The sequence below is a fragment of the Oncorhynchus masou genome, unplaced genomic scaffold (assembly GCF_036934945.1).
Source record: "Oncorhynchus masou masou isolate Uvic2021 unplaced genomic scaffold, UVic_Omas_1.1 unplaced_scaffold_1469, whole genome shotgun sequence".
NCBI classification, from domain to species: domain Eukaryota; kingdom Metazoa; phylum Chordata; class Actinopteri; order Salmoniformes; family Salmonidae; genus Oncorhynchus; species Oncorhynchus masou.
The window spans coordinates 136,222-147,775 of NW_027004680.1; the positions used below are offsets into that span (position 1 = coordinate 136,222).

The following is an 11,554-nucleotide window of genomic DNA, read 5'->3' on the forward strand; positions in this document are numbered from 1 at the left end:
TGTAGCCTCCTACTATGGACAACAGGTGGGGGGGTTACAGACAGGGACACAGAGATGTAGCCTCCTACTATGGACAACAGGTGGGGGGGGTTACAGACAGGGACACAGAGATGTAGCCTCCTACTATGGACAACAGGTGGGGGGGTTACAGACAGGGACGCAGAGATGTAGCCTCCTACTATGGACAACAGGTGGGGGGGTTACAGACAGGGACACAGAGATGTAGCCTCCTACTATGGACAACAGGTGGGGGGGTTACAGACAGGGACACAGAGATGTAGCCTCCTACTATGGACAACAGGTGGGGGGGGGTTACAGACAGGGACACAGAGATGTAGCCTCCTACTATGGACAACAGGTGGGGGGGGTTACAGACAGGGACACAGAGATGTAGCCTCCTACTATGGACAACAGGTGGGGGGGTTACAGACAGGGACACAGAGATGTAGCCTCCTACTATGGACAACAGGTGGGGGGTTACAGACAGGGACACAGAGATGTAGCCTCCTACTATGGACAACAGGTGGGGGGGTTACAGACAGGGACACAGAGATGTAGCCTCCTACTATGGACAACAGGTGGGGGGGTTACAGACAGGGACACAGAGATGTAGCCTCCTACTATGGACAACAGGTGGGGGGTTACAGACAGGGACACAGAGATGTAGCCTCCTACTATGGACAACAGGTGGGGGGTACAGACAGGGACACAGAGATGTAGCCTCCTACTATGGACAACAGGTGGGGGGTTACAGACAGGGACACAGAGATGTAGCCTCCTACTATGGACAACAGGTGGGGGGGGTTACAGACAGGGACACAGAGATGTAGCCTCCTACTATGGACAACAGGTGGGGGGGTTACAGACAGGGACACAGAGATGTAGCCTCCTACTATGGACAACAGGTGGGGGGGTTACAGACAGGGACGCAGAGATGTAGCCTCCTACTATGGACAACAGGTGGGGGTTACAGACAGGGACACAGAGATGTAGCCTCCTACTATGGACAACAGGTGGGGGGGTTACAGACAGGGACACAGAGATGTAGCCTCCTACTATGGACAACAGGTGGGTGGTGGGGGGGGTTACAGACAGGGACACAGAGATGTAGCCTCCTACTATGGACAACAGGTGGGGGGTTACAGACAGGGACACAGAGATGTAGCCTCCTACTATGGACAACAGGTGGGGGTTACAGACAGGGACACAGAGATGTAGCCTCCTACTATGGACAACAGGTGGGGGGGGTTACTGACAGGGACGCAGAGATGTAGCCTCCTACTATGGACAACAGGTGGGGGGTTACAGACAGGGACACAGAGATGTAGCCTCCTACTATGGACAACAGGTGGGGGGGTTACAGACAGGGACACAGAGATGTAGCCTCCTACTATGGACAACAGGTGGGGGGTTACAGACAGGGACACAGAGATGTAGCCTCCTACTATGGACAACAGGTGGGGGTTACAGACAGGGACACAGAGATGTAGCCTCCTACTATGGACAACAGGTGGGGGTTACAGACAGGGACACAGAGATGTAGCCTCCTACTATGGACAACAGGTGGGGGGTTACAGACAGGGACACAGAGATGTAGCCTCCTACTATGGACAACAGGTGGGGGGGGTTACAGACAGGGACACAGAGATGTAGCCTCCTACTATGGACAACAGGTGGGGGGGTTACAGACAGGGACACAGAGATGTAGCCTCCTACTATGGACAACAGGTGGGGGGTTACAGACAGGGACACAGAGATGTAGCCTCCTACTATGGACAACAGGTGGGGGGGGGGTTACAGACAGGGGGGGGCCTCCTACTATGGACAACAGGTGGGGGGGGTTACAGACAGGGACACAGAGATGTAGCCTCCTACTATGGACAACAGGTGGGGGGGTTACAGACAGGGACACAGAGATGTAGCCTCCTACTATGGACAACAGGTGGGGGGGGGTTACAGACAGGGACACAGAGATGTAGCCTCCTACTATGGACAACAGGTGGGGGGGGGTTACAGACAGGGACACAGAGATGTAGCCTCCTACTATGGACAACAGGTGGGGGGGGTTACAGACAGGGACACAGAGATGTAGCCTCCTACTATGGACAACAGGTGGGGGGTTACAGACAGGGACAGAGATGTAGCCTCCTACTATGGACAACAGGTGGGGGGGTTACAGACAGGGACACAGAGATGTAGCCTCCTACTATGGACAACAGGTGGGGGGGGTTACAGACAGGGACACAGAGATGTAGCCTCCTACTAGGTGGTTACAGACAGGGACACAGAGATGTAGCCTCCTACTATGGTGGGGGGGGGGGGATGTAGCCTCCTACTATGGACAACAGGGACGCAGAGATGTAGCCTCCTACTATGGACAACAGGTGGGGGGGTTACAGACAGGGACACAGAGATGTAGCCTCCTACTATGGACAACAGGTGGGTGGGGGGGTTACAGACAGGGACACAGAGATGTAGCCTCCTACTATGGACAACAGGTGGGGGGGGGGTTACAGACAGGGACACAGAGATGTAGCCTCCTACTATGGACAACAGGTGGGGGGGGGGGGGGTTACAGACAGGGACACAGAGATGTAGCCTCCTACTATGGACAACAGGTGGGGGGTTACAGACAGGGACACAGAGATGTAGCCTCCTACTATGGACAACAGGTGGGTGGGGGGTTACAGACAGGGACACAGAGATGTAGCCTCCTACTATGGACAACAGGTGGGGGTTACAGACAGGGACAGAGATGTAGCCTCCTACTATGGACAACAGGTGGGGGGGACACAGAGATGTAGCCTCCTACTATGGACAACAGGTGGGGGGGGTTACAGACAGGGACACAGAGATGTAGCCTCTACTATGGACAACAGGTGGGGGGGGTTACAGACAGGGACACAGAGATGTAGCCTCCTACTATGGACAACAGGTGGGGGGGGGGTTACAGACAGGGACACAGAGATGTAGCCTCCTACTATGGACAACAGGTGGGGGGGGTTACAGACAGGGACACAGAGATGTAGCCTCCTACTATGGACAACAGGTGGGGGGGTTACAGACAGGGACACAGAGATGTAGCCTCCTACTATGGACAACAGGTGGGGGGGGTTACAGACAGGGACACAGAGATGTAGCCTCCTACTATGGACAACAGGTGGGGGGGTTACAGACAGGGACACAGAGATGTAGCCTCCTACTATGGACAACAGGTGGGGGGGTTACAGACAGGGACACAGAGATGTAGCCTCCTACTATGGACAACAGGTGGGGGGGGTTACAGACAGGGACACAGAGATGTAGCCTCCTACTATGGACAACAGGTGGGTGGGGGGTTACAGACAGGGACACAGAGATGTAGCCTCCTACTATGGACAACAGGTGGGGGGGGTTACAGACAGGGACACAGAGATGTAGCCTCCTACTATGGACAACAGGTGGGGGGTTACAGACAGGGACACAGAGATGTAGCCTCCTACTATGGACAACAGGTGGGGGGGGTTACAGACAGGGACACAGAGATGTAGCCTCCTACTATGGACAACAGGTGGGGGGGGTTACAGACAGGGACACAGAGATGTAGCCTCCTACTATGGACAACAGGTGGGTGGGGGGGGGGTTACAGACAGGGACACAGAGATGTAGCCTCCTACTATGGACAACAGGTGGGGGGGGGGTTACAGACAGGGACACAGAGATGTAGCCTCCTACTATGGACAACAGGTGGGGGGTTACAGACAGGGACACAGAGATGTAGCCTCCTACTATGGACAACAGGTGGGGGGGTTACAGACAGGGACACAGAGATGTAGCCTCCTACTATGGACAACAGGTGGGGGGGGGGGTTACAGACAGGGACACAGAGATGTAGCCTCCTACTATGGACAACAGGTGGGGGGGGGTTACAGACAGGGACACAGAGATGTAGCCTCCTACTATGGACAACAGGTGGGGGTTACAGACAGGGACACAGAGATGTAGCCTCCTACTATGGACAACAGGTGGGGGGGTTACAGACAGGGACACAGAGATGTAGCCTCCTACTATGGACAACAGGTGTGGGGGGGGGTTACAGACAGGGACACAGAGATGTAGCCTCCTACTATGGACAACAGGTGGGGGGGGGGGTTACAGACAGGGACACAGAGATGTAGCCTCCTACTATGGACAACAGGTGGGGGGGGTTACAGACAGGGACACAGAGATGTAGCCTCCTACTATGGACAACAGGTGGGGGGGGGTTACAGACAGGGACACAGAGATGTAGCCTCCTACTATGGACAACAGGTGGGGGGTTACAGACAGGGACACAGAGATGTAGCCTCCTACTATGGACAACAGGTGGGGGGGGGGGGGATGTAGCCTCCTACTATGGACAACAGGTGGGGGTTACAGACAGGGACAGAGATGTAGCCTCCTACTATGGACAACAGGTGGGGGGGGTTACAGACAGGGACACAGAGATGTAGCCTCCTACTATGGACAACAGGTGGGGGGGGTTACAGACAGGGACACAGAGATGTAGCCTCCTACTATGGACAACAGGTGGGGGGGTTACAGACAGGGACACAGAGATGTAGCCTCCTACTATGGACAACAGGTGGGGGGGGTTACAGACAGGGACACAGAGATGTAGCCTCCTACTATGGACAACAGGTGGGGGGGTTACAGACAGGGACACAGAGATGTAGCCTCCTACTATGGACAACAGGTGGGGGGTTACAGACAGGGACACAGAGATGTAGCCTCCTACTATGGACAACAGGTGGGGGGGGGGTTACAGACAGGGACACAGAGATGTAGCCTCCTACTATGGACAACAGGTGGGGGGGGGGTTACAGACAGGGACACAGAGATGTAGCCTCCTACTATGGACAACAGGTGGGGGGTTACAGACAGGGACACAGAGATGTAGCCTCCTACTATGGACAACAGGTGGGGGGGGTTACAGACAGGGGGCAGGATGTAGCCTCCTACTATGGACAACAGGTGGGGGTTACAGACAGGGACACAGAGATGTAGCCTCCTACTATGGACAACAGGTGGGGGGGGGGGGGTTACAGACAGGGACACAGAGATGTAGCCTCCTACTATGGACAACAGGTGGGGGGGTTACAGACAGGGACACAGAGATGTAGCCTCCTACTATGGACAACAGGTGGGGGGGCTTACAGACAGGGACACAGAGATGTAGCCTCCTACTATGGACAACAGGTGGGGGGTTACAGACAGGGACACAGAGATGTAGCCTCCTACTATGGACAACAGGTGGGGGGTTACAGACAGGGACACAGAGATGTAGCCTCCTACTATGGACAACAGGTGGGGGGGGGTTACAGACAGGGACACAGAGATGTAGCCTCCTACTATGGACAACAGGTGGGGGGGTTACAGACAGGGACACAGAGATGTAGCCTCCTACTATGGACAACAGGTGGGGGGGGTTACAGACAGGGACACAGAGATGTAGCCTCCTACTATGGACAACAGGTGGGTGGGGGGGGTTACAGACAGGGACACAGAGATGTAGCCTCCTACTATGGACAACAGGTGGGGGGGTTACAGACAGGGACGCAGAGATGTAGCCTCCTACTATGGACAACAGGTGGGGGGGGTTACAGACAGGGACACAGAGATGTAGCCTCCTACTATGGACAACAGGTGGGGGGTTACAGACAGGGACACAGAGATGTAGCCTCCTACTATGGACAACAGGTGGGTGGGGGGGTTACAGACAGGGACACAGAGATGTAGCCTCCTACTATGGACAACAGGTGGGGGGTTACAGACAGGGACACAGAGATGTAGCCTCCTACTATGGACAACAGGTGGGGGGGGGGTTACAGACAGGGACACAGAGATGTAGCCTCCTACTATGGACAACAGGTGGGGGGGTTACAGACAGGGACACAGAGATGTAGCCTCCTACTATGGACAACAGGTGGGGGTTACAGACAGGGACACAGAGATGTAGCCTCCTACTATGGACAACAGGTGGGGGGGGGTTACAGACAGGGACACAGAGATGTAGCCTCCTACTATGGACAACAGGTGGGTGGGGGTTACAGACAGGGACACAGAGATGTAGCCTCCTACTATGGACAACAGGTGGGGGGGGTTACAGACAGGGACACAGAGATGTAGCCTCCTACTATGGACAACAGGTGGGGGGGTTACAGACAGGGACACAGAGATGTAGCCTCCTACTATGGACAACAGGTGGGGGGGTTACAGACAGGGACACAGAGATGTAGCCTCCTACTATGGACAACAGGTGGGTGGGGGTTACAGACAGGGACACAGAGATGTAGCCTCCTACTATGGACAACAGGTGGGTGGGGGGTTACAGACAGGGACACAGAGATGTAGCCTCCTACTATGGACAACAGGTGGGGGGGTTACAGACAGGGACACAGAGATGTAGCCTCCTACTATGGACAACAGGTGGGGGTTACAGACAGGGACACAGAGATGTAGCCTCCTACTATGGACAACAGGTGGGGGACAGACAGGGACACAGAGATGTAGCCTCCTACTATGGACAACAGGTGGGGGGGGGGTTACAGACAGGGACACAGAGATGTAGCCTCCTACTATGGACAACAGGTGGGGGGGGGGGGTTACAGACAGGGACACAGAGATGTAGCCTCCTACTATGGACAACAGGGGGGGGGTTACAGACAGGGACACAGAGATGTAGCCTCCTACTATGGACAACAGGTGGGGGGGGTTACAGACAGGGACAGAGATGTAGCCTCCTACTATGGACAACAGGTGGGGGGGGTTACAGACAGGGACACAGAGATGTAGCCTCCTACTATGGACAACAGGTGGGGGGGGGGTTACAGACAGGGACACAGAGATGTAGCCTCCTACTATGGACAACAGGTGGGTGGGGGGGGTTACAGACAGGGACACAGAGATGTAGCCTCCTACTATGGACAACAGGTGGGGGGTTACAGACAGGGACACAGAGATGTAGCCTCCTACTATGGACAACAGGTGGGGGGGGTTACAGACAGGGACACAGAGATGTAGCCTCCTACTATGGACAACAGGTGGGGGGTTACAGACAGGGACACAGAGATGGCCTTACTATGGACAGGGAGCAGGGACACAGAGATGTAGCCTCCTACTATGGACAACAGGTGGGGGGGGGTTACAGACAGGGACACAGAGATGTAGCCTCCTACTATGGACAACAGGTGGGGGGGGTTACAGACAGGGACGCAGAGATGTAGCCTCCTACTATGGACAACAGGTGGGGGTGGGGGGTTACAGACAGGGACGCAGAGATGTAGCCTCCTACTATGGACAACAGGTGGGGGGGGGGTTACAGACAGGGACACAGAGATGTAGCCTCCTACTATGGACAACAGGTGGGGGGGGTTACAGACAGGGACACAGAGATGTAGCCTCCTACTATGGACAACAGGTGGGGGGTTACAGACAGGGACGCAGAGATGTAGCCTCCTACTATGGACAACAGGTGGGGGGGGGGGTTACAGACAGGGACGCAGAGATGTAGCCTCCTACTATGGACAACAGGTGGGGGGTTACAGACAGGGACACAGAGATGTAGCCTCCTACTATGGACAACAGGTGGGGGGGGTTACAGACAGGGACACAGAGATGTAGCCTCCTACTATGGACAACAGGTGGGTGACAGGGGGAGATGGGTTACATGGACAACAGGTGGGGGTTACAGACAGGGACACAGAGATGTAGCCTCCTACTATGGACAACAGGTGGGGGGGGTTACAGACAGGGACACAGAGATGTAGCCTCCTACTATGGACAACAGGTGGGGGGGGGGTTACAGACAGGGACACAGAGATGTAGCCTCCTACTATGGACAACAGGTGGGGGGGGTTACAGACAGGGACACAGAGATGTAGCCTCCTACTATGGACAACAGGTGGGGGGGGGGTTACAGACAGGGACACAGAGATGTAGCCTCCTACTATGGACAGGTGGGGGTTACAGACAGGGACACAGAGATGTAGCCTCCTACTATGGACAACAGGTGGGGGGGGTTACAGACAGGGACGCAGAGATGTAGCCTCCTACTATGGACAACAGGTGGGGGGGTTACAGACAGGGACACAGAGATGTAGCCTCCTACTATGGACAACAGGTGGGGGGGGTTACAGACAGGGACACAGAGATGTAGCCTCCTACTATGGACAACAGGTGGGGGGGGGGGGTTACAGACAGGGACACAGAGATGTAGCCTCCTACTATGGACAACATGGACAACAGGGACGCAGGTGGGGGGGGGTTACAGACAGGGACACAGAGATGTAGCCTCCTACTATGGACAACAGGTGGGGGGGTTACAGACAGGGACACAGAGATGTAGCCTCCTACTATGGACAACAGGTGGGGGGGGTTACAGACAGGGACACAGAGATGTAGCCTCCTACTATGGACAACAGGTGGGGGGGGGGTTACAGACAGGGACACAGAGATGTAGCCTCCTACTATGGACAACAGGTGGGGGTTACAGACAGGGACACAGAGATGTAGCCTCCTACTATGGACAACAGGTGGGGGGGGTTACAGACAGGGACACAGAGATGTAGCCTCCTACTATGGACAACAGGTGGGGGGGTTACAGACAGGGACACAGAGATGTAGCCTCCTACTATGGACAACAGGTGGGGGGGTTACAGACAGGGACACAGAGATGTAGCCTCCTACTATGGACAACAGGTGGGTGGGGGGGGGGTTACAGACAGGGACACAGAGATGTAGCCTCCTACTATGGACAACAGGTGGGGGGGTTACAGACAGGGACACAGAGATGTAGCCTCCTACTATGGACAACAGGTGGGGGGTTACAGACAGGGGACACAGAGATGTAGCCTCCTACTATGGACAAACAGGTGGGGGGGGGGTTACAGACAGGGACACAGAGATGTAGCCTCCTACTATGGACAACAGGTGGGTGGGGGGGGGGTACAGACAGGGACACAGAGATGTAGCCTCCTACTATGGACAACAGGTGGGGGGTTACAGACAGGGACACAGAGATGTAGCCTCCTACTATGGACAACAGGTGGGGGGGGGTTACAGACAGGGACACAGAGATGTAGCCTCCTACTATGGACAACAGGTGGGGGGTTACAGACAGGGACACAGAGATGTAGCCTCCTACTATGGACAACAGGTGGGGGGGGTTACAGACAGGGACACAGAGATGTAGCCTCCTACTATGGACAACAGGTGGGGGGGTTACAGACAGGGACACAGAGATGTAGCCTCCTACTATGGACAACAGATGGGGGGTTACAGACAGGGACACAGAGATGTGGCCTTACTATGGACAACAGGTGGGGGGGTTACAGACAGGGACACAGAGATGTAGCCTCCTACTATGGACAACAGGTGGGGGGGGTTACAGACAGGGACACAGAGATGTAGCCTCCTACTATGGACAACAGGTGGGGGGGGTTACAGACAGGGACACAGAGATGTAGCCTCCTACTATGGACAACAGGTGGGGGGGGTTACAGACAGGGACACAGAGATGTAGCCTCCTACTATGGACAACAGGTGGGGGGGGTTACAGACAGGGACACAGAGATGTAGCCTCCTACTATGGACAACAGGTGGGGGGGGTTACAGACAGGGACACAGAGATGTAGCCTCCTACTATGGACAACAGGTGGGGGGGGTTACAGACAGGGACACAGAGATGTGGCCTCCTACTATGGACAACAGGTGGGGGGTTACAGACAGGGACACAGAGATGTAGCCTCCTACTATGGACAACAGGTGGGTGGGGGGGGGTTACAGACAGGGACACAGAGATGTAGCCTCCTACTATGGACAACAGGTGGGGGGGTGGGGGTTACAGACAGGGACATAGAGATGTAGCCTCCTACTATGGACAACAGGTGGGGGGGGGGGGTTACAGACAGGGACACAGAGATGTAGCCTCCTACTATGGACAACAGGTGGGGGTGGGGGTTACAGACAGGGACGCAGAGATGTAGCCTCCTACTATGGACAACAGGTGGGGGGGGGGTTACAGACAGGGACACAGAGATGTAGCCTCCTACTATGGACAACAGGTGGGGGGTTACAGACAGGGACACAGAGATGTAGCCTCCTACTATGGACAACAGGTGGGTGGGGGGTTACAGACAGGGACACAGAGATGTAGCCTCCTACTATGGACAACAGGTGGGGGGGTTACAGACAGGGACACAGAGATGTAGCCTCCTACTATGGACAACAGGTGGGGGGGGTTACAGACAGGGACACAGAGATGTAGCCTCCTACTATGGACAACAGGTGGGGGGTTACAGACAGGGACACAGAGATGTAGCCTCCTACTATGGACAACAGGTGGGGGGGTTACAGACAGGGACACAGAGATGTAGCCTCCTACTATGGACAACAGGTGGGTGGGGGGTTACAGACAGGGACACAGATGAGGCCCTTTATCCCCTGTCCCCCCCCATGGTATTGTTTTGGTACAGTCTCCCCCATGGTATTGTTTTGGTACAGTCCCCCCCCATGGTATCGTTTGGTACAGTCCCCCCATGGTATCGTTTTGGTACAGTCCCCCCCATGGTATCGTTTTGTACAGTCTCCCCCATGGTATCGTTTTGGTACAGTCTCCCTCATGGTATCGTTTTGGTTCAGTCTCCCCAGACCCCCCATGGTATCGTTTTGGTACAGTCCCCCCATGGTATCATTTTGGTACAGTCTCCCTCATGGTATCGTTTTGGTACAGTCTCCCTCATGGTATCGTTTTGGTACAGTCCCCCCAGACCCCCCCCATGGTATCGTTTTGGTACAGTCCCCCATGGTATCGTTTTGGTACATTCTCCCTCATGGTATCGTTTTGGTACAGTCCCCCCCATGGTATCGTTTTGGTACAGTCCCCCCATGGTATCGTTTTGGTACAGTCCCCCCCCATGGTATCGTTTTGGTACATTCTCCCTCATGGTATCGTTTTGGTACAGTCCCCCCATGGTATCGTTTTGGTACAGTCCCCACCATGGTATCGTTTTGGTACAGTCTCCCTCATGGTATCGTGACAACACTTTTCTAAAAAGGTGTGTGTGTGTGTGTGTGTGTGTGTGTGTGTGTGTGTCAGGGTCATCTCCATGGTCAGAAGATGCATGAAGCCAATCACCGAGCGGCGTCCCAGATCTTTGAGCGGGTCAACTCCTCCCTGCTGCCTCAGAACGTTCTAGACCTCCACGGACTGCATGTCGACGAGGCCTTACTCCACCTGTCACAGGTGTTAGAGAGCAAGACCACAGGTACACCTAGCTAGACCTCCAGGCTGAGTGATGAAGAGGTGTTAGAGAGGAAGACCACAGGTACACCTAGCTAGACCTCCAGGCTGAGGTGATGAAGAGGTGTTAAGAGAGGAAGACCACAGGTACACCTAGCTAGACCTCCAGGCTGTGTGATGAAGAGGAAGACCACAGGTACAGCTATGAACCAGCTCCAGGCTGTGTGATGAAGAGGTGTTAGAGAGGAAGACCACAGGTACACCTAGCTAGACCATCCAGGCTGAGTGATGAAG

General features: G+C 55.0%; 1 protein-coding gene across 1 annotated transcript in view; it reads left to right on the top strand.

Moving 5' to 3' along the window:
• Nucleotides 1-11,457, top strand: part of LOC135530955 (uncharacterized) — a 97,083-nt gene extending 85,626 nt beyond the window's left edge. The window contains exons 16-17 of the mRNA XM_064959125.1: nucleotides 11,117-11,323; nucleotides 11,446-11,457. Of these exons, the coding sequence (XP_064815197.1) occupies nucleotides 11,117-11,299 (183 nt within the window). The 3' untranslated portion in view covers nucleotides 11,300-11,323; nucleotides 11,446-11,457. The remainder of the gene's footprint in view (nucleotides 1-11,116; nucleotides 11,324-11,445) is intronic.
• The last annotated feature ends 97 nt before the right edge of the window (nucleotides 11,458-11,554 follow it).